This window comes from Malania oleifera, chromosome 12 (genome assembly GCF_029873635.1).
Source record: "Malania oleifera isolate guangnan ecotype guangnan chromosome 12, ASM2987363v1, whole genome shotgun sequence".
NCBI lineage: Eukaryota > Viridiplantae > Streptophyta > Magnoliopsida > Santalales > Ximeniaceae > Malania > Malania oleifera.
The window spans coordinates 73,705,697-73,726,794 of record NC_080428.1 but is presented as its reverse complement, the minus strand read 5'-3'; the positions used below and the strand labels follow the sequence as shown (position 1 = coordinate 73,726,794).

The following is a 21,098-nucleotide window of genomic DNA, read 5'->3' as shown; positions in this document are numbered from 1 at the left end:
CTGAGATAATAATATAATATTATTTTCACCATTCTAAAGTCTTAAATATGTTTCTTCAGGTTTATTATATTATTTTTCTCAATTGTACTCTTCAGGAGTATGATTCTAATTTACAATATTAAATTAGATAATAATTTACCACATCTTCCGAAGGTTAAATATATTACCTCATCTAGAGGATAAACATTTCACCTCTTCAAGAGGTCGATTTGAACATCTCTTCACAAGGTAAAAAATATACCCTCTTCAGGAGGTAAATATTTACTATCTCTTCTAGAGATTAGATATATAGCATATTCAGTATGTTTATCTCTTTAGGAGATTAAATATATAGACGAGAGATTTAAATATATTGCATCTTCAGGGGAACTATCTCTTCGGGAGATTTAAATATATAACCTGTTTAGGAGGACTATCTTAACATCTTTTCTGGAGATTAGTCTTTAAACTTTAAAAGACATATTTTCTTTTAGAGAATATTATGCTCTTGTGGAGTAAAACTTATAAGAAATAAATTAAATAAAATTTAAAGAAATATCTCAGATAGTTAGAGTCTTGTACTGATAATGTGTTATAAAAGACATAGGAAAATAAATAGAAATGAGACAGAATTTATGCGGTTCGACTACGCCTACTCCACAGGCAGATGGAATCAAAAACTTCACTATGTCATGAGGAATTATAAGATGATTTGGAACCGGCCTTATACAAAATATCTTCCTTCTCTTTATTTCTCCTCTTCTCTTATCTTTACTATATCTCTACTTACATGAAGCATACAATATGTGTACCAAATGAGAAGGGGGGTGCCCTTTTATAAGGCAATAAGGATAGCTAAACATTTATTGTAGTGAAAAACAAAGGGATGAAAGATGGGGTGATATTTATATTTTTCATAATACAAGTAAATTAAAACCCAAAGAAAGAAATATTCGATACAACCACTAAAAACTCTGACATTGATTTCCCGTATCACATCTAAAAAAAAGTATTCATTATCTTGTGACCAATTGCCCAATAGAGCAACAAGCTTTTGATGATCATTTAGTAGGCTTATAACTAATGATTTGTTTGGTATGTTAAAAAGGAATAAAATTGAAATATTCCAACATTTCAAATATTAGATAAATCTACTATTTACGAGTGCCATCATATGTCCATTTATGATTACGTAATTGACCAATTCAAATATTTCTTTGTACTTTTCTTCTCTAAAAGGTCTCATTTAGTGAATGACTTCTTTAAATAAAGTTAAAAACTCAATTATGTTCAATACTAAACTTTATGTGGAAGGCGATTATGAGAACTTCTTTTTCTAATCTCACCAAATCACCATATAGTGATGCTAATGAAATACCACCACAACCTTGTCAAAATGGTCATAAGTATTATGTCAAACATCTAATTCTTGCACTTTCATAAATGAACATTACATGAGGTTAAGCTATGTCATCAAATCAAACGATCAAAACTTAAAGATTAGAAAAAGATCTATAATTTTTTATTCAGAAATTTGGATGTAATTTCTTATCAATTTTGTTTACTATACAAAAGGATTCATATGACTCGAGTAACACATTTGACTCTTGCTCTACTTGAGAGCACAGGCTTTGGATAAATTTAAACAAATTTTAATATAATTTTATATTACATCTTATCTAAATTCAGTATAAATTTAAATCTAAAGTTTTTCGAAAGATGGATAAGAATTTGATCCGGCCATCAAAATTTAACAATTGCATATAGTTCTGTTTTGGAACCAAGGTATTTCATTTTTAACTTAAATTTCAATTAAACAACAGTATTAATCAATCATTAATTATTCGTAATTTCATTTTAAAACAAGAAGTTTCAATAATTAGTACATAATTATAGCAAATTTAAAGGGTGTCGGTATTAACCTATGATGGACGGTCAGCAACGGCATTGGATTATCACCGTCGATCATTTCATCAGCCCTACTCCCCATTTCCGAACAGGGAAGAGATTCTCCAAGAACTCTGCAAAGAAGAAGAAGAAGAAGAAAAGGTGAGGTGCAGAGGATGACGACGACGTTGACGAGAGGAGTTCAGAACTTAACAAGAATAACTTCTTATTTGAGGTATTGCTTCTTTTCTTCGTTATCACCATCATCATCGTCATCGCCGTCATCGGGCCTTCGTGCAGCCGGTGGCTCTACCGACGTAGCCGGAGATGATCTGCTGTTCGCCGAATCCACCCCTTCCCCGGCCGAGCCCGTTATTCCCTCTCTCATTCAGCCCCGTGTCGTCGTCTATGATGGTGTCTGCCACCTCTGTCACAAAGGTATAATGTTTACATATATTTCTATTAATTCTTTTCTTCTTGCGCTCTTCTCATTCCCTGTTTATTGGGTATTCTTTTTCTCCAGTTCATTTCACACCGAATGAAATGCTCATTTAGTTTTCTTTTACCATCCAACTGAAAATTGGTTGATATTAGTGGAAAATGATCCGAAAATTCACAGATTCTTTTCGGTCATTTTTTAGGCTTTGTGTAAATTTAAAGAACCCTAGAATCTTTTATGTCCGTGTTCATAAACATACTCGCAAATATATTTATAATCATGTGCGAAATGTTAATATAGTTTTTGTAACGATCTTTGCTTGTGTGGTTGAAGGGGTGAAATGGGTTATCAATGCGGACAAGCATAAGAAAATCAAGTTCTGTTGCGTTCAGTCTAAGGCAGCTGAACCTTACATGAAGCTTTGTGGCGTGGACAGAGAAGATGTTCTCCGCCGCTTTTTGTTCATTGAAGGCCTGGGTTTATATCACCAAGGATCCACTGGTTAGGCCTCGTCTTTTCTTCTTTATTTTATCTGTAAAACGTCTCTTTCTTCTGTTTGAACAGCATTATCTTTAGCTTGATTTGTGCAGTTGCAATTTCCTGTGCTCTGAAAACTATATAGGCTTATACCACAAGAAGATTTGTGTGTGTTTGTCTCTGTGCGTGCGCATTTATATCTCAGTTTGTGCTCCTAGTTAATTTGTTTTTTTAAAAATAAAAAAATTTGGCTCTTTCTTTATGATCTTTCCTGTTTCTTTATGATCTTTCCAATTTGGCATTCAAGGTAGATCCTAGTGATGAGAAGTTCTTGCTTGCTGTTTTTAGTTCAGCACCAATAAATGGACACTTGTTAATCACAATCTTCAGCTTTTTTTCAGAATGGTAATCAAAGTCAATAGTTTTCCTTTGTGACTTTTGAGAAGCCATTTTCTGAGAATAGCTCGGCATGGCATTACTTGGCTTGTGTTACATGATTTCTTCAACCATATGGCTTAAAAATGTTGTAATCTCGGTAATCAACATCCTCATCTGTCAGCAGGAGACATCATGATTTTCGTTGAAAAAAAAACAGAGAGCTAAGTACGATTTTGTATCATTGTCAAGAAGTATCAAAATTAAGACTAGTAAAAAACTAAAAACCAAAAACAAAAAATAGAAACCGAAATCAATAACCTATTTGGTTAATATTTCTAAAACTAAATAAATTAAAAACTTGATTGAATATATGCTCATTTTTGTCCTTGAATCAAATAATAGTTAAAAAATGTGATTAAAATAATAAAATTACAAAAAAAAAATGCAAAATAACAATATTACAATAAAAATAGAAGCTATGATAATTATTTTATTTACTTATTAGATTTCAAAACTTATGTTCTAGTGTGAACTTAATGAAACTGCAAGAGGTGACTCGTGAGTAGCTTCTGTTTGTGTTTGTGTTTGTGCAACAACAAATTCTATACCTTCCTAGAAATTTTTAACTTGATTCCTTTTTTGTTTTTCAGTTCACATTTTGAAGACTTCAGTTTTAGGCTGCTAGCAGCTTTGATCATGTCTGAAAATGCAGATTATATTCATTCTGCTCACCCTTGATGTTTTGTGGATTAACTAGGTCCTCATTTGTTTTGTGATCTATATTAATTATGCAGCTGCACTAAGAGTTCCATCGTTATTTGGATTAACTAGACGCTCATTAGTTTTGTGATTTATATTTATTATGCACCTGCATTAAGGGTTCTATCATTCTTAGGCGCTCATTAGTTCTGTGATATATGTTAATTACACAGCTGCACTGAGGGTTCTATCTTACCTGCCCTTGCCATACTCTGCTCTGAGCTCATTCTTGATAATCCCTACTCCAGCTAGGGATGTTGTTTATGACTATATTGCCAAGCGACGCTATAACTGGTTTGGAAAGGAGGAAGATTGCCTAGTTTTGCGAGATGAAGAAATGCTTGAGCGTTTCATTGACAGGGATGAGTTGTTTGGTCGGAAGCAATCAGATTTATGATTTAACTTCACACACTAATTTTTTATTTTTTTTATTTTTTTGTTTTCGGCCACCTTGACATTTTTTACATGAATTTGTTGTTAACGCTAACCCAAAATATAGTCTCTGTAAATCTGAATGCAGTGAGTAAAATTCTTGGAATTCAAATTGTGTTACCCTTTGATGAAGAGCTATGTTCTACTGTTGTATGATTTTAAATCTAGTTGTATACTGTTGCCATGTTTATCTCACTCTGCCAGCAAAGAAGACTTCAGGACAATCTCAGTGAAACCCAAATGCTTATAGCTTATGAACCATCTCAAGGAAACCAATGCCTCCCTACGTTATGGGCTTAACAGATCAGTTGCAAAACCATTAATGATATAGAAATGTTCACTTGATTGCATATTCCTTAATCCCCTTTCAGCGGGCTGAGATAAAAAATTTTGGTTAGTTCTACTCACTGGAAGATTAGTCTAAAATTACAGTAATGGGATTTAGTTTTTCCAAGCAACAGGAAATAGTGGAAGATCAGGAAATAAATGACCAGCCAATGATTGCAGACTAATGGATGTCCAGGGGTAGTTGTCCATAATTTCCATTGTATTGACAATCTATAGTCAAATACATTCATCATCTCACTGGATTTATAAATTCATGATAAATTTTGCAAAAAATTTACCAAGAAGCTCAAGATCTGCAGAATAAGTTCCAAAACTTCTGCTCAACAGCTCTGATAATTATCAATGCCTACGACAATACAACAAGGTCTGCCCCTATTGATCACTATCAGCACCAGTCCACTGATTCCAATCCTTGTCAACATGATTTTGGGCCCATTTAACTGCAGCACGCGCAGCTTGTGGTCCTCCAGGCAAGCCCTTTTTGTTTATAGTCTCAGCCATGTCCATGAAGGGGTTCACCAATAGTGTGCCAGGACCACCATACTCTGCGTGGAAGAAGGTACCCAAGATCTGTTTATAAAATTATCACACAGGGCAGGGTCAGGTGTCTGTATGGTTCAACGAAAAGCATCTAACACAAATTGCATTCAGAAAAAGATACAGTAGGTCTAATCCCCCATAAACTAGAAGTTGCTACCAAAAGTTAGCTGAGATTTTTTTTTTTCCAGAAATGGGAACATTTGAATGAGAAGAGAAAATTAAAGTGATAAAAATTATCTGACACCACAGCCTAATAAAAGTCATCCCATTAGCATAAATATGCAAGGTAGTTTAACAATCTGTGATGTAAATTCAAAAATATGTTCCACGAGTAAGATCCTTAAGCAACAGATTGTAAAGCCTTTTGGGGGCAGAATTGGTCTTCCCTCCTTCAGCAGCCTTTTGAAGGGGAATGTTTTGCTGATAACCTGGCCACCATGGGAACCTTCACAACACCTGACCTGCATATTTTTTGAGCCCTCCTTTTACAGATGAGTGTAGCTCTCTGCTCAGGCGTATGGTGAAGTGGTGTTGCCTGGAGGGCTCTAATTTTCTTCTTATTTTACAATGGGGAGACGCTACTCTATTCCAGTGCAGACACCTAAATGTGATATACTATGATTCCTACTGGACAGGATTGTTAGTTTCAGCAGCTATTGGCACACTACAACAAAGATTTCTAAAGAAGGAATTTCTTTCTAATGATTTTACAATGTAAAAAGCGTTAATGAGGAAGGATAACTCTGTTCATCACAAGAGAACCAGCACAAGAAATTTTCACAAGTTACACGGAATCCCATTATTTGTTAGAATTAATTGACTTTTTTTCACAAGTTTTTTGGAATCCCATGATTTGGTAAACTTTATTGAGCGTGAAACAATCAACTAATTCCAATAAATCATGGGAATTCACATTACTCATGAAAATTTTCTTTCGACGGTTTCATGTGACAAATAGCAAAACTCAAATCATCATCCCCAAAAAAAAAAAATCAAGAGCAGTTATAGGTTTTATTAAATATACACCATAAGAAGCCCCAATCTGGTACAAATTCAGCATCCTTCTCTACAAAAGAATGCTGTCTCATGTCTCCCATTCTTTTCAATGTGAAGACCCAAAACCTCAAGTTACTCTCTTGGATATCAAATTTAGTATAATCAACTCAAATAGTGATTAAAAAAAAATTAAATCTGGTGAGAACAGCATAGAGTTGTCGTCTTCATCTCCTACCAATATTCCCCATCAGCATCCGATATGCAAATGTGATAACTGAGCCAAGTTAGCTTAAGCTTGAGTCATGAAAACTCATTCCAAGCCAAGCTTGAAGAAGCTTACCCAAGCTTGGTTCAAGCTTAATACAACCATAAACCGTAAACATATCAATTGTAATCCAGCCAAGCCCAAACATCCCAATAAGGCAATACCAGTCTTACCTTAATTCAGCTCGTTTCTTCTAGTTTACACTCCCCACCAATATGCAGTTAATGCTCATGCCATACGTGATATGATATAAATCACGCATCAGTCTGACAACATCAGATATTTTTGGACATCCAGATAACAATGAAGAAAAGTTCATACATCAAATTATCCATAATGTTCTACCAACTAGTAAATTTAGCAAGAAGGTGACAACAACAAAGAAAAACATTATTCTCAAAATCAAGTGTGAGCTGAATAGATGAAAAAACAAGCAAAACTATTGATCTTTAAATGGACACAACCAAAATCCAACAAATAAAGGATTATGGTATTCACTCTTCTACTTATTAAAATGGTCTCATTGATTGCAATCTCATGATTTATGTCAAACTGTAGAATTGGTAGAGAAGCAGGCATGCTGTATATAAGAGAATAAGAAAATAACATCACATTAAAAATGTACAAGAAGAAAGAAGTTTACAGAGGGAGAGAAGGAAGGGAGAGAATTAGCTGGATTCTTACCTTTTAGTAAGGATTAAGGGTTTTATTTACTTGTTCTCTTTTGCCGCCACTATTACACTTTCAGTAATATGAAATATCAATCCAACTCAATTAAGCACAATGTATGTGCTCAGACATTCTTGTTAAGTACGCTTGCAATTCAAGTTCCATAAAATTTCACAAAATAATTATGTTTTAGATATAATCAAAATTTTGCCAAAGTTAATCTTCATTTTCCAATTCCATACCTCTTATGACTAGAAATCGATATTTTGGTTTTTAACAGTATCTACAAAATGCAAATGTTGCCACAAATATTCCATAGTTCCAGCCGAATGTTCAGCACAAATATATCTTATAAAGAGGTGAAACGAGCATTTCCACAAACAGAACGCAAGCACGAGTATGTAATGGAAATACCTCGGTGCAAATTTCTACAATTTCTTCAACCGAATCTCCAAAGATATCTTCTCTCTTTGAGAGGCTTTTAAGGAGATGGGTCTTGAACTTTTCCGTCTCCTAAGTACCAAACAAATAAAACGAGAAAGTGAATATAAAAAAACTTGGAAAATCAACATTGAAAAAAAAAATGGGAAGACTCTAAAGGTGCTTAGCTTACAATTTTTCAATGTAAAAATGAAGTGGGTCATGAGAGAGAGAGAGAGAGAGAGAGAGAGAGAGAGAGAGAGAGAGATTACAGCTTCGGCGAATTCAGGAATGGGGTCGGGAAACTTGTACTCATTAACCGCGTCAACATCAAAATCCTCATCAGACACATCGGTATCATCAGTCTCGTCATCATCCTCAGAAGCTGCCCTGCAGACCTGCCGTTTAGAGAATACTGGAAATGAGGAGACCGTAAGGTAAAGGTAGGGTAGTCCTCTGCTCCTGCTTATTACCGAAGGGAAGACTCTGGATTTGGCATCAATAGAGCTTCTGTTGTATGAAAAGGGACCCGAACACAACACAGTAGCTGTTGAAGAAGAAGAAGAAGTACATCGAGACGAATGGAAGGGAGGAGGTGAAGAAGAGAAGCAGGAGGGTGAGTCAAGTGTCAAGGGAACAAGAGATAAACCCAGGGATGCTACCCCCATCTCTCTCTCTCTCTCTCTCTCTCTCTCGTCTCCGCGCTGAGAGAAATCAAACTGCCTTTAAAGCCTGTGCAGAACTGGACTGTTATCATAAAGTACCGAAGTAAAGGGATGGTAACATTTGTTTTTCTTTGCAAAAAGCTCTTAAGAAATTTTAAATTAGCTAAAACAGTAGACTTTCTCACCTAAATTAGCTATATTCAAAACTTCTTCTTTCCCCTCTTGATAATTCTATAAAATAAAATAAAACAAAATTTTCATTTTGTTGTTATCTACTCATCTTAATTAGCATCCACTTCTTTAAGTTATAGCCTACTAATGTGCTTTCAGATTCTTTTAGGTCTCAAAATATATTAGCAAAAGATAAAAACATTAAAGGAACTCACTTTTCACTAGTGAAGAAAAAATTTTAAAATATATATATTATATACTAAATCAATTAGTACAATTTTACTTTTACAAGTCACTAACGTTTTATTTTTCGTTATATTAAAATAAATTAATATTTTTAACAATATTTAATATAAATAAAAGCAAATGAAAATATAAATCTCCTTCATTTTTTTGTTTTTTTTTTTTTCTCAAATAAAATCCTTACTTTAAATAAATCCTTATTATGAATGAAATTGGATGAAATAGAATCAAATCTATCATTCAATTTTTCCATTAATTCTTTTTATATTTTTATTATATTTTATGCTGATTCAATTCCATTTTATAATATAAAACAACCATCACGCCCAATATGGACCTTCCCTGAAAAGAGAGCAGATGATAGATCCCAGTTTCCAAAGCTGGATTTATATTCTTTTCGGAATTTAGGAATGGAAATAGTAAAAATTGTCGCCTTTTGATGCTCCCATAGGTTTTTCCCTTCAATCAATCAATCAATTAATTAATAATACCATTTATCCATATTTACACTTGACATAGAAAATGAAAACATTACACTTGACATAGAAAATGAAAACAACTTATAAAAAAAATGCCCGAGGCATTCACAGTAACTCTCATCTAGTATCTTGTATATAAGTTTAGACCAAAAAAAAACAAGCCTGCCTTTTATACATTCCAATATATACAACATTAATATACATAAAAGCTAAACATTCCTCACAGATTCCTGTCATGTGGTTCAAGCCAAGGAAATCCCAAGAATTCAAACACCTCCCTTTCTGTATAAAAACTCATACTCTTGCTAGCCCTCGTTCCCTACAGCAAAAAATAAATAATAAGTAAACCAACATACGCCACCCGTTTCCCTAATATATGCATATATGAAAGAATAGGCACTAGGTATAGGTAGAGGTAAAAAGAGGGAACCCTAAACCAACGCCTTACCCGTTTACCCCCAGAACCTTGAGTGGCTGGAAACAGGCCCGTATCATCAAGCTTATATCCTTTGGATTCTGCTAGTAGTCGCAACCTGCACCCAAACACCACATGCCCCTAAAATTTTATTTGCCTTGATCTGTTTTCTCAATCCAAATAGTCACAAGGAAAGTTTAAATTTATCAAAAACTATAGAAAGATAATTAAGAGATGAAAAGCCATGGGTGGGATGTGAATAGTTAGCCCTTACAATAATATCCAGTAATATTACAAAAATGCTGGCCATAATTTTAGCCAAATAGAGTAAAAAATAATTATAACAATTTTTTTTTTCATATTGCTTAAGTTTACTACTACTATTAATAATAATAAGAGTGAAACAATACTGAAAAATAAAAACAGGAAAGTGTTTGATTCTTTATTAATTAACGGTATACTTATTAGTGGTAACTAGCACTCTCAAGATCTGCAAGGTCTCCAGTTCATCACATTTCCATATATGGGGGCTTGACTGTGCCAGCCCAGGATCAAAAGTTCTAGTTGAATCCAAACGTTAGATCTGATCTAAGTTTTAAAACCATAGTGGTGGCATTCTCAATTGTCAACATTGCATCTAACCACCATTTTATTTTTTGCTTTCTTCATGAATGAATCACTGATGTTTTCCGTACAGATACAAACATCCACAATCCCATAAATCTGACAAAATTACTGATTAAAAAACTGACAAAATCATGAAAATCCTACAAGGAAAATAGACCCTGTGAATGTATCACATCTCTGTGACAGATAACTTGAAATCCATAAAATATACTTGTACAGCTTAAAATAATCCAAAAATTATACATACCTCCGATTTAGTACATCATTCCCAGTCCATGCTATTAGTCCAAATGCATATATGTCTTTCGGATATACCTGTAAATTATAAGACATTTTAGCATGTAACAGAATCAGCTGAATGCAACTCTGGTTCTTAATGTTTGTCAATATTAGCATAAGATCAAAGATATATCTTGGCAGGTTAACTATTACATGTCTAGGTGTCTTTTGAAGCACTAAGAATCTATCAACATGGCAACATTCTGCTTAATGCTACAGTTGCCTCTAGAATCACATCTCAGACCTGTGAAACTCTTTCATATGTGCATAAATCGCAATAAACAACTCCAATTTTCACAATCAATTGGTGGTCAACTTTTATCTCATCTCAAATGGCGGCATATATCTTCTTGAAGAGAATTGCAGGAAACTTTTGTGGGTTGGCAGCAAGACAAATGAGGAAAAGGACTCACATCTAACAACCCAGAAGACCACAAAATGGAGTGTATACAGAATCATCCATATATGAATTCTTTTTCCTGAATAAGAAATCCCCAGCTACCCTGACCATGCTCCATGACAAGATTTATCAGTTCCATCCATATTTTTTTTGACTTAAAAGGACAACATGCTTACCCCATTTTCCCTCTTTCTTTTCCTCTCTTTTCATTTTGAGTACTAATAGACTGTGTAACCCCTGACTTTTAGTGCAATAAGGTAGCTGCAAGTTACCTTAAAATCAATGCGATGCCGCAGCTCTCGACCAGGATATGTACAAAACCCAAAATATGTATCAACCCCGGAATCGGTATCCTGTGCACAATTACATTGTTAAATCATTTGTAAAGAGTGTGCATGGTAAGCATGAAACAGAAAAGAAACAGATTAGTCAAATGCATGATAGAAGAGTAGTCCAGCAAAACACTGCATAGCATGTCATAACTAAGTCATAAAGAAAAGGTTTTGGTACACAGTAATTTTGTAGTTTGGAAAAAGAGAGTACATTAAGATAAAAATTTCTTGAGACTTTATTTAGAGTTCCAAATTTCTTTGATCATAGTGTTGATTGACTTTAATTTATGAAAGGAATGAGATGGATGGATGACCATCCTGCTCACAAAAAGAAAGTCAGATGCCTAAAAGTTAAACTCAAACATGTCAGTGAATCAATTTACAATCAATGGGTGAGCTACCACTAGTCCAACTAACAGGCATTCAAGTATTTCAGGGGTCGGCAAACATCTCCTGGCAGTTTGCAAATAATACCTACATCCTCTTGTAAATTTCAAATATTTTTTCCTGTGACAAAAACCATGACAATTACTGATTACAATTCTGGACTTTACAGACCAAACTGAAATAACTGAATGCTAATATTATCTAGGCTGATTCTCACAATGCTAGGCAAATCCCAGTTCTCAAATGTTGGATAAATCCAACAAAACAGTTCAAAACTCATAATTAAGGGTTTAGATGAAATTAAGGGGCAAAAAAGTATTCCACAATATTTCTTGAATGCATGCACATAAAACCATGGTCTGATGATGATTTAACTAAACATTTCATGACATTGAACACCAAGGCACAAAAGAATACAAGGTCATATTCTTAACAGATATATATTTCAGAATTCGAAGACCATACTCTGCTTCTCAACACACCATAAAAGGAAGACACTAAGCAAATCAATTTTCCAGTAGGCATTTTCACCAAAGCTTTATCATATTTTCCTATAAACCACTAAGATGTGTAAAACCACAAAAGTTTATAGGAAAAATCATATGGATGAAAGTAAGATCACATTACCTCCTCACTGTGAATACTAAAGATCAAATCCTCCCTCAAAAACGTCATGTCCTTTAAATGCTCGACAAATTTTGGAAGAAAGCCTCTATGACTGAAAGCACAATGAAGAATTGTTCAGCCTTCTGGAACTAACATCAGAAACTAAATGGTGAGAAAAGGCTGTTCTAAGTTAAGAAATTTGGGAAATAAAAAATAGTTGCCATGTGGCCCATGTTGACCTTATGGCGATCATGAAATCAAAGATTATGTAAAAAGGCAATAAATCTACAGAACCTTGAGAAATAGCATTAGAATATACAATAAGCTTCTTCTGCCACAACAACAAAAGAAATTTCCATTCTTTCATGTGCTAAGGGAATTCACTAGGATATGAAAATTTGTCATGTTAATGGATTCGGTGACAATGTGCAATCGAAGTTTGAAGCATTTCTTCTGGTCAACTGGAAGCGCACAATGAGAGTTAGCCCATCTACAATCCCATACCCCTCCCAGGATTCAAGCCAAAGAGCTCCAACATGGAAGTCTCAAGGTTTAACCATTGGGATGTCCCCTAGAGAAGTGAACTGTGTCATACCCTAATTGTGGCATCAAGGAATATGGGCTCTTAAAAAAATTTTGTTATCTATAAGGCATACATCTCTAATATCTGTTCAACTTTCAGTAGATGTATCCTGTTCTTGAAAATTCAGAAAATAAATACCCATTTGGATAAGTAATGCAGGGGCAGCATTGCTGGTCTTCAGCCATGCAAGAAATAAGAAGAAATTGAAGAGAGAAAGGAAGAGGAAGAGAGAAGAGAGGTGATGCAAGGGGTAAACTCATTACCACTCCAATTTAAATTCAACATCAACTGCATACGACATGACTTTCACACACTATATACAAGAAAGCCTTTTAACACATGAAATTACACACATACCCCTAAAACTACATTACCTTTACAAACATCACCCTAGAATACACAAATTTTACAAAAAAAACCTCTTAACATACATAATCCTAACACAAGAAAACTACACACACATACTTAAACAATTAACTAATTAAGCACATTTGGCTTTCGGGCCCAATAAACCATTAGCCCTATTCTTTGATGTAAACCTCCAAATTGGGTTGATATGATCCATAGAATACACAAATTTTACAAAAAAAACCTCTTGACATACATAATCCTAACACAAGAAAACTACACACACATACTTAAATTCGTGTTTTTGCACAAGTGTTTTCAAAAAATCCTTTTCAGAAACAAATCAAGAATACCCTTAAAAAGTATAGATTTTTAGGAAACAATTTTAGGGTGTTCCCTATATTCTCGAGTACAATTTTTCATATGCAATGAAAACACAGGGTATGGAGTATAACCCACTTTTTAATAGTATTATTGTTGTTATTATTATTTTATCAAAAATTTCCAATTGGATCAATCTTAATCAAAAGCAGTTCCTTTTTTTAAAAAAATTTTCAAAAACGATTTCAGAGACAGCTAACTAAATGCATTTTTAAGCATAAAAAATACAAGATAATAATCCCTTGTTTTCATTTTCAAAACATTACAATAACTAATTTTTAAATCCTAAACCAAACGAGCTCTAACTTTCAAATATTTCCTAATATCAATCTGTTTAAAAATGCACATGAAAAAGTAGTTCTCAAAAGTCGAAACCAGATATATTTCTGGATTTTGTTTTGTTTACTGTATTTAGAAACATAAAATAAAATAATTGTCAAATATGCTCTAATTTGCTTCAAATTTCTTCCATCATCTTCACTTTATCAAGAAAAAACAGACAAAAGAAAGGAAACACAGCACATTCTCAGGCAGTTCTGATTTTTTGCCTGGAGCTGTTTTATATCTTTGGTTGTCCTTTTTATCACTCCCATTTTGTGCTCTATAATATATTTCTGACGATTTTTACACTCTTTTCAAGAAAAGAAAACATACCCTCAAAATCTATCAATGCATAAAGAGAGTGAACCAATTAAACAATGCACACCTTTTCCCATCAGGATGTGTAATTATGATGTCCAAATCCCCACAGGAAGCTTTTCCACGCCGGAATGATCCTCCGCATAAAACCACCACCTTCAACATAAAAATATTGTGACAACAAATGAGGATCATTCATAGAAGTATGTCTAACAATAATTTATTGCACGACGCTTACATCCAACTGCCACCTTATGTACTTTTAAGTCACAAACAAATGAATGTTGAAATGTATAGAACCTACAAGTACGCCAGCATGTGTCACATTGGACAAGACAGAGTTTTCCAGGCAGAATATCCACAATGACAGTTGAAAATATTTTTCTCAATTTGATTTTGGACAAAAACTGATTCTGGAATTAATTTATGCATCTTATTACTGACTAACCAAGTTCAGTAAAATAATCCAGTTGTTCATTCATTAAGTAGGGTTTTCGGTTTTCTAATTGGCCAATGCCTTCATAGTGCAAAAGCCTTTTCCCTCCAAAGTTTTGAACTTTCAAACAGAAACCAAAATATTGATTGTAAACTCAGTTCAGGTTCACTTTTCAGTGTGTGCATTTTTAGTAAACGACTCCACTCATGATTATAAACAAAGTAAGTTAAATTCCATGTCTATTGTAGTCCATAGACAAAAATGTAGTGCTTACCCCAGACAAAACATCTTCCCCAGCCTTCTGTAAAAGATGTTCCATCTCTTGAACCTAGGCAATCAAAAAGAGAATGAGAAGTATCTTTGAGGCAAAATAGATCTGACAACTTCCACAATATGGCAAGTGTGATTTTATAGAAATGGAAAGGTCAGACCTCATGACGTGGAATCTTCTCCTTAATATCATCAAAATATTTCAAACCCAGCTTTTGTGCATTGGTTAATGAATCTTCATCCTTCAAATCATCTAGCGTGCGGTGGCCTTTCTCATACAGTTTCAAAGCAGTAGCTGGGCCGATCCCCCAAACTTCTCCAAATAGAGTAATTGTCTTTACCTACATTATTCAAAACAAGAATCCAAAGTTAATTATTATAAATATGACAAGAAAAAAACAACATAAAAACAGGCAGAATAGTATTTACAATGGAAAAACAAAGTAATTTTGATTTTACAACAAAAAACAAAGAGGATTTGAGAAGAACTAACAGTGTGCAAAGTACACAGACACATACAGAATTGGGAGCATCAAGATTGGAAGAGGTAGGGAGGAAGAGATTGAAAAGATGGGAAGAATCACTAAGCACAAATTCCTTGCTGCAGCCCCCAGGAGAAGGGGAAAAAAAAGTATTAGATCCTAAATATTTGCATTGAACTTACTTTCCATCTTAAGCTTTTATGCTCTCACTTATTCAAATCTGTTCAGAATGACAGAAATAGGGAATAATCACTAAAAAGCAAAAGGTCTTCAATTTTATAAGCATCATATTAAGACCTATTTGCTTGTCCTCAGCTGCCCCCGCACCCCACAAGCTACGGTAGGGGAAGCCAGGTTTCAACTTCCCTCAGGAGGATGATGGAAGTAAATATATTCACAATATATATATATATATGCACAATTTTTGTGTGTGTTCTGTGCATGTGTTGCATCTATATTGATTTGGTTTGCCATCCACAGATCTTATATGCAATCTTAATCTTTAAGTGATTCTACCTAACCTCTCAAATATGTGCCTCTCACCCTCCCCACCCCCCACCCCCCCAAGCGCAGTGCGGGATTAGGAGGAGGAGGAGACAGGAAGGGAGGGAGTATAGGAACAAATACAAGTTTCTTCCAATGGATAACAATATAATTGTTGAATGTATATGGATTTAGTCTGTTGTGTACAAAACTTGTTTGCCATCTTATGCTTTTATGCTTTCAGTCATTCATCTTCAATAAAATATGTGAGAGAGCTTAGGAAGAATCACCAATTAGCGAAAGATCTGCAATTTTATAAGCATGGCATGAGAACTATTAGCTTGTTTTTGAGCCCTCCACGCGAGGGGCAAGGGATCAACTTCCTTTAGGAGAGGAGGGAGGGGTAACATAATTACCCACTTAAAAAAACATGCACAGAAGTCCTCTGTGTATGTGGGTGTTTGTATTTGTTCATGTTCTGCAAACACATGCTGGAACTGTATCAATTTGTATCTGCAATCTTATGCTCTCCGAGATTCATCCAGAATTTTCACACACGTGTGCAAGCATTCAAATAAAATCATATATACCCAATGAAGACTTGGGAAGAATCAATGAAAACATAAGATCCTTGATTATTGGTTAGGACACAGTGTGGATACAAAAAATCCAAATAAAAAAGAAATCACATTGAATTGACATGCATATAGATGCAATAATTAAACCAAAAAGTAAAATATGCAAAATATTAGTGCATTTGGCATTACAGAATAGCAAAACTTCAGCTTTATTAAAGAAGTTTTGCAACACCTTTTCATCAGTCTCAAAGTGCTCCAGCTTGGATAACTTCCCAGTAGACACTATCTCCTGAATCTGCAGTCAAACACCATAGAGGCATCTGTAATTTTTTTAAGGTAACTTTTCAAATATAATGTTATGCAAGACAGCACTCTCAACATTAGGAAAGAAAGAATAAAGCCTTGCTTATCTATTCCTAGGACAAACACCATGTGCGTAGCCATACCCATGCTGTACAGCATAAATTCCTCCATATTTGGACTACATCTCTTGAACATGTTTTATAGAATAAGAAACCACATGAGAACAGGAGGGCAAAAACTTACTACCATCAGTCAAGCCTGAAAAAAGGAGGTGGCTTAAAAGAAAGAAAAGAGATGAGAAAATTTTTTTTTTGGTATAAATAAAATGCTCCAATAGACTTGCCCGTGCAAAGAAGCAACTTAACAGACACAAACTTTAAGAGGACAAGCCACTTAGTTAATAACAGTATAATGTTAATCATCTCATTAAAAATCATTCTTGTTACTTACATGATCCTTCATTGACTTTCCAATCGTGGGCAGGTCCTTGACCTGGTCTGCACTTTCAATTTTAAAAGGCAATTTTTCAATTACTGCTATAGCTTTGTGATAGCTAAATGACCTCCGGTCATCGCCCAGAGCTATGATAAGAAATAACAAGATCCAATCAGTTTCCAAATAAAGAAAAAGATAAAGATACAGGAATGCAACTAAGGATGAATAAAAATTCACCTCTGTATATGTTGGTAAGCTTTCCAAATATGTCAGTGATATTTCTGTTTAAATCTGGGGGATTGTACGGCAGTTGCTGGTGCAATGCTTCGACCTTATAAACAAGCAATGGAACCACACAGTCAAACACGCTTGTGCAGTAAATATTGAACTTTGAAGCACTAATACAATGCAGTAATTATTAGTGCCACCAAAGCATCAATTCCTGCCTCCCCTTGAAAAAAAAAGCACTTAAAACCACAGTGCATGTGAAATTTGAAAAAGCAAGCATGACAATAGGGAGAGACGGGAGACAAGATTCATTGAAGTTCCAAAAATAAAATCTGAACAGTTTATAAATCGTACAGTCTTATTCAGCGAATCTGAGGTATCAGGACAACTGGTTTGTGCACTTGGTGAGTGAGATGAGTCTCGAGAGTCTCTGGAAGAAGCTGGTGTATAAGAACTAGTATGACTTGTGCTATTCCTACTTTGGGCATTTACAATTTTGGAATCTTCAAGAGAGGGTCTAATCTTCTTGCATTGTGATGGTTCATCGGCATTGGAATTGTTCTTTGCAACATTTCTTTCTAATTCCAAGTTTAGATAATATGAACCCTCAGATTTTTTTTCCCCAAGGCTCAAGCTATCCTCTAGCCACTGATAAGTTAGAACACTCTGCAAGAAGTGGTCAATATCAACCATTAGCACTCAAAATATCATCAGGAGATAGATTAACACACCTCTATAACATGCACTTGTACTCGTGTGATTTCAGTTTTCCACAAGTGAATTAAGATACAAACACATGAAAATTAATTAAATAAGGGGGCTGGAAGTTCGAAAATGGACAACTAAAGCCCCATTTGTTTGCACTTAATAGCCTCTGAATAGAACTCGTAATGGTTTAAAATTTAATGAAGTGGTCTTATTCAGTAAACAGCCCACTGTTACCAAAAACACAGGAAGGATTTGAGGTGTTTCTAATCTAGAAGAGATTTTCTTCTGTAAAATATATTAATAATGACTGAACGTAGAATTATGATGCAATAATTATCAAATTTAAGTACTAAACAATATATTATGTGAAAATTATTGAACTCAAACTGTGGATCATTTTATTTTTAGCACTCTGGAACAAAAATATACAGTGTTTTAGAATTTATGTACCAACTCGCGGTTTGCTAGGGTTTTCTGTTTTCTGGTAACCATGGGCAAACCTCTTAGCTACTTCTAAATTACTTGCACGAGATCTGCCCATTGTTCATTGGATAACAGGTTTTAAAGGCTTTATTAGACTTTTTTGCCCCAAAAAATGCAAATCCGAGCATTTTGATCCAAAAACTCAGAATTGCATTCAGTATTCAGCACTTGACACTTAATGTTATCAAACACACACTAAACATATTGGAAAAGCCAAGTCCAAAACATTAAATCCAATATGTAAGAAGTATAACAACATGAGTTTCTAGCTATGCACGTCAATATTAAACAGACTCCTAATATTCCATTACATGACATTCCTGCAGGGATCGATAGTTCCATCCCACAAGACCATTTCTTTTAAGATCTCAAGAAAGAGATGAAGGAAAACATATTAATTTAAACACTTTTGTAATCACAAAATAGAAGAGAAAAAATGGAAGAGTTCGAACTCACTCCTTTAAACCGAGCCAACCGTTCCCTACCCACTTGTTTAAGAAGAACATCTGAGTTGACGGCAAGAACATGAGTGACATTCTTGGACAGGCGGTCTTCTATGGTAGCCCCCATCTGCGCCAGCCTCTGCTTCCAAATCTAGCGAACGCCAACAAATGGAAAGAAACCCAATAACAGAACAAGTTACAAGCAGCAGCTCATACTCGCATGAACGAAAACCAGAGGAAAGTCTCGCACTCTCGCGGGAAAGCAATGTAAAAGAAAAGTGTGTGCGTTCGCTCAGTCGTGAGGTTTGGAATTAGGCACAAATTTTAAATAGGGATGGGCGGCAAAACCTGTAATCGGCGACTTTGAACTCCGTTTTCGAAGAGGAAGACGACCATTCCGGAGAACATTCCATGGGGATCGGAAGGGGGATTTCGATTCTTGGATGCTCTTGGCGCCATTTTACAGTTGCTCTACCAGGCTTCCTCGTTTCAGCCTTCTGGTACAAGCCAGACGGCACCACCATACAGTGCCGACCTATATATATAGAGGTCCAGTTTTTGGTTAAATTACGATTATACCATTATTGTGCTTTTGTCAAAATTAAATTTTGCCCCGTACTTTAATTAAAATTAAGTTATATAACATGCACGGGGACAGCACATGCCCTCCGCTCCTCCACGCGTCACTCCTCCTCTGCTCTCTCCTTATTTCTTCTTCTTCTTTTTTTTCTTTCTTTTTCCTTTTTCTGTTCTTTTTTTAGGCTTGGATTTTACTTTAGAGAAAAATTAAATAAATAAAAGGAAAAATATATTATTATTGCATTTTTTTATGTCTAATAAATTTTAAAAAAATATATTATTTTAACATGATAGAAAATTAAATATTAATTATGTTTAAAATTAAATTTTATTTATTGATTTATTATAATTTTATTATTTTTCTCACTTCATTTGATAATTCCTAACATAAAAAAGTAGATTTCGTCAAAAAAAATTTCTCTTTCTCCCGTAATGTCGTTAAAATTAATTGTACTATTTTTTAAGAATTTTTCGTAAATCATTTCATTGTGAAAAAAATTTTACTTTTTTATAAATTTCATTTGTTAATAAAAAACGATTAGTTTCTTATGTTTTTTTAGTAGATTCGAGCTAATTTTAAGGAAGATAAAATAATCTTAAAACCCACAATTAATTATTTCAGTTAATTTGTGAATGTAGGAGAATAAATAAAATTATTTTTAAATTTTGTTAAGTCATTTTTAGCTAACCGCATAAATTTATTTAAATTGAATGTGACATTGATAAGAATGTTATCTATGAAATATTAAAATATATTTTTTCCTCGTAATGAAGATATTTAAAATTTTAAATTTTACATTGAACATTTTTCAAATTATGTTCTTTAAATAAGTGTTGCTCTTGTAATCCTTTACCATAGATTTATTTGAATGTTTTTTCATACTTTTTGTTTTATTTTTGTAGAATAAGTTTTCTTTGCATGTGTGCATGCGTCTATAATATATATATATATATATATATATATATATATATATATATATATATTGTTTTTCTATGCTAATAATTGATACATTAATTAAATAGATGCATTGCAACGCGAAAAATATTTTGATTCTTGTGTTTTTTGTTTTTGTATAATGTTTTTTGAACTTATTTATGAACATTATCGAGTAAATGGGGATGAAAAAGAATATTTTATAATTTTTCAGTGATTTAAGTTTATTATTTTTATCTTAGACCCATTGGAGTCCACCCCTTCTTGGGACGCCATATACGCGGGAACTTAATGCACTAGGTTGCCCCTTTTATATGTGTATATATATGAGATCTGATATTTGAGTCTTGAAAGAGGCAAAAATAAATATGTGATAGAGAAATACCACTCTCATCATATGTTTAAATTTCAAAAATTTCCTAAAATCAATGACACTTTTACAAAATTCAATCCTCACCCACTCCTTTTCTTTGAAAGGACCTAGGTTCGGTTTAGTTGGATAAATTATTTTGAATTTCAATGATTATGTTTAAAATTTTAAATTTGTTTAATATCTATTGATTTGGTAAATTATACTAACACATTTCATAAG

At 34.0% G+C, this 21,098-nt stretch overlaps 3 protein-coding genes across 6 annotated transcripts; 1 reads left to right on the top strand and 2 right to left on the bottom strand.

Annotated features, from left to right (window-relative positions):
* The first annotated feature begins 1,878 nt into the window (after positions 1–1,878).
* LOC131145238 (uncharacterized) lies at positions 1,879–4,483 on the top strand. Its single transcript, XM_058094389.1, has 3 exons — positions 1,879–2,304; positions 2,639–2,806; positions 4,093–4,483. Exons 1-3 carry the CDS (start codon positions 2,043–2,045, stop codon positions 4,314–4,316), a joined length of 654 nt encoding a protein of 217 aa, XP_057950372.1. The 5' UTR covers positions 1,879–2,042; the 3' UTR covers positions 4,317–4,483.
* A 397-nt stretch (positions 4,484–4,880) lies between these two features.
* Positions 4,881–8,485, bottom strand: LOC131145237 (uncharacterized). The gene is made up of 3 exons (XM_058094388.1): positions 7,862–8,485; positions 7,584–7,682; positions 4,881–5,269 (listed from the first exon to the last, which is right to left on the bottom strand). Exons 1-3 carry the CDS (start codon positions 8,255–8,257, stop codon positions 5,072–5,074), a joined length of 693 nt encoding a protein of 230 aa, XP_057950371.1. The 5' UTR covers positions 8,258–8,485; the 3' UTR covers positions 4,881–5,071.
* Positions 8,486–9,120: 635 nt separating this feature from the next.
* Positions 9,121–19,506, bottom strand: LOC131145234 (DNA polymerase lambda). Of its 4 annotated transcripts, none has more exons than XM_058094379.1 (14): positions 19,342–19,506; positions 19,007–19,144; positions 17,714–18,025; positions 17,369–17,462; positions 17,147–17,277; positions 16,626–16,688; positions 15,012–15,191; positions 14,855–14,908; positions 14,212–14,300; positions 12,215–12,305; positions 11,141–11,221; positions 10,437–10,504; positions 9,596–9,680; positions 9,121–9,466 (listed from the first exon to the last, which is right to left on the bottom strand). In XM_058094379.1, the coding sequence occupies exons 1-14, from the start codon at positions 19,450–19,452 to the stop codon at positions 9,368–9,370; spliced, it is 1,596 nt and encodes a 531-aa protein (XP_057950362.1). In that variant the 5' UTR covers positions 19,453–19,506; the 3' UTR covers positions 9,121–9,367. The 4 variants fall into 4 exon arrangements, with proteins under 4 accessions (XP_057950362.1, XP_057950363.1, XP_057950366.1 ...); XM_058094380.1 differs by having other exon boundaries at positions 19,040–19,144; positions 19,342–19,488; XM_058094383.1 differs by lacking the exon at positions 17,714–18,025.
* Between the last annotated feature and the right edge of the window lie 1,592 nt (positions 19,507–21,098).

What these genes read in the sequence shown, in the direction of transcription:
- LOC131145238 (XM_058094389.1), top strand. Translation starts at nt 2,043, where the DNA reads ATGACGACGACGTTGACGAGAGGAGTTCAGAACTTAACAAGAATAACT. An exon ending in CTGCCACCTCTGTCACAAAG is followed by an intron (nt 2,305 to 2,638) that starts GTATAATGTTTA and finishes GTGTGGTTGAAG; the next exon opens with GGGTGAAATGGGTTATCAAT. An exon ending in ATATCACCAAGGATCCACTG is followed by an intron (nt 2,807 to 4,092) that starts GTTAGGCCTCGT and finishes TTAATTACACAG; the next exon opens with CTGCACTGAGGGTTCTATCT.
- LOC131145237 (XM_058094388.1), bottom strand. Translation starts at nt 8,257, where the DNA reads ATGGGGGTAGCATCCCTGGGTTTATCTCTTGTTCCCTTGACACTTGAC. An exon ending in TTCCTGAATTCGCCGAAGCT is followed by an intron (nt 7,683 to 7,861) that starts GTAATCTCTCTC and finishes TTTGGTACTTAG; the next exon opens with GAGACGGAAAAGTTCAAGAC. An exon ending in TTGTAGAAATTTGCACCGAG is followed by an intron (nt 5,270 to 7,583) that starts GTATTTCCATTA and finishes TTTTATAAACAG; the next exon opens with ATCTTGGGTACCTTCTTCCA.
- LOC131145234 (XM_058094379.1), bottom strand. Translation starts at nt 19,452, where the DNA reads ATGGCGCCAAGAGCATCCAAGAATCGAAATCCCCCTTCCGATCCCCAT. An exon ending in ACTTTGAGACTGATGAAAAG is followed by an intron (nt 15,192 to 16,625) that starts GTGTTGCAAAAC and finishes TGAATAATGTAG; the next exon opens with GTAAAGACAATTACTCTATT. An exon ending in AAGGTTCTGGGGGTAAACGG is followed by an intron (nt 9,467 to 9,595) that starts GTAAGGCGTTGG and finishes TTTTTGCTGTAG; the next exon opens with GGAACGAGGGCTAGCAAGAG.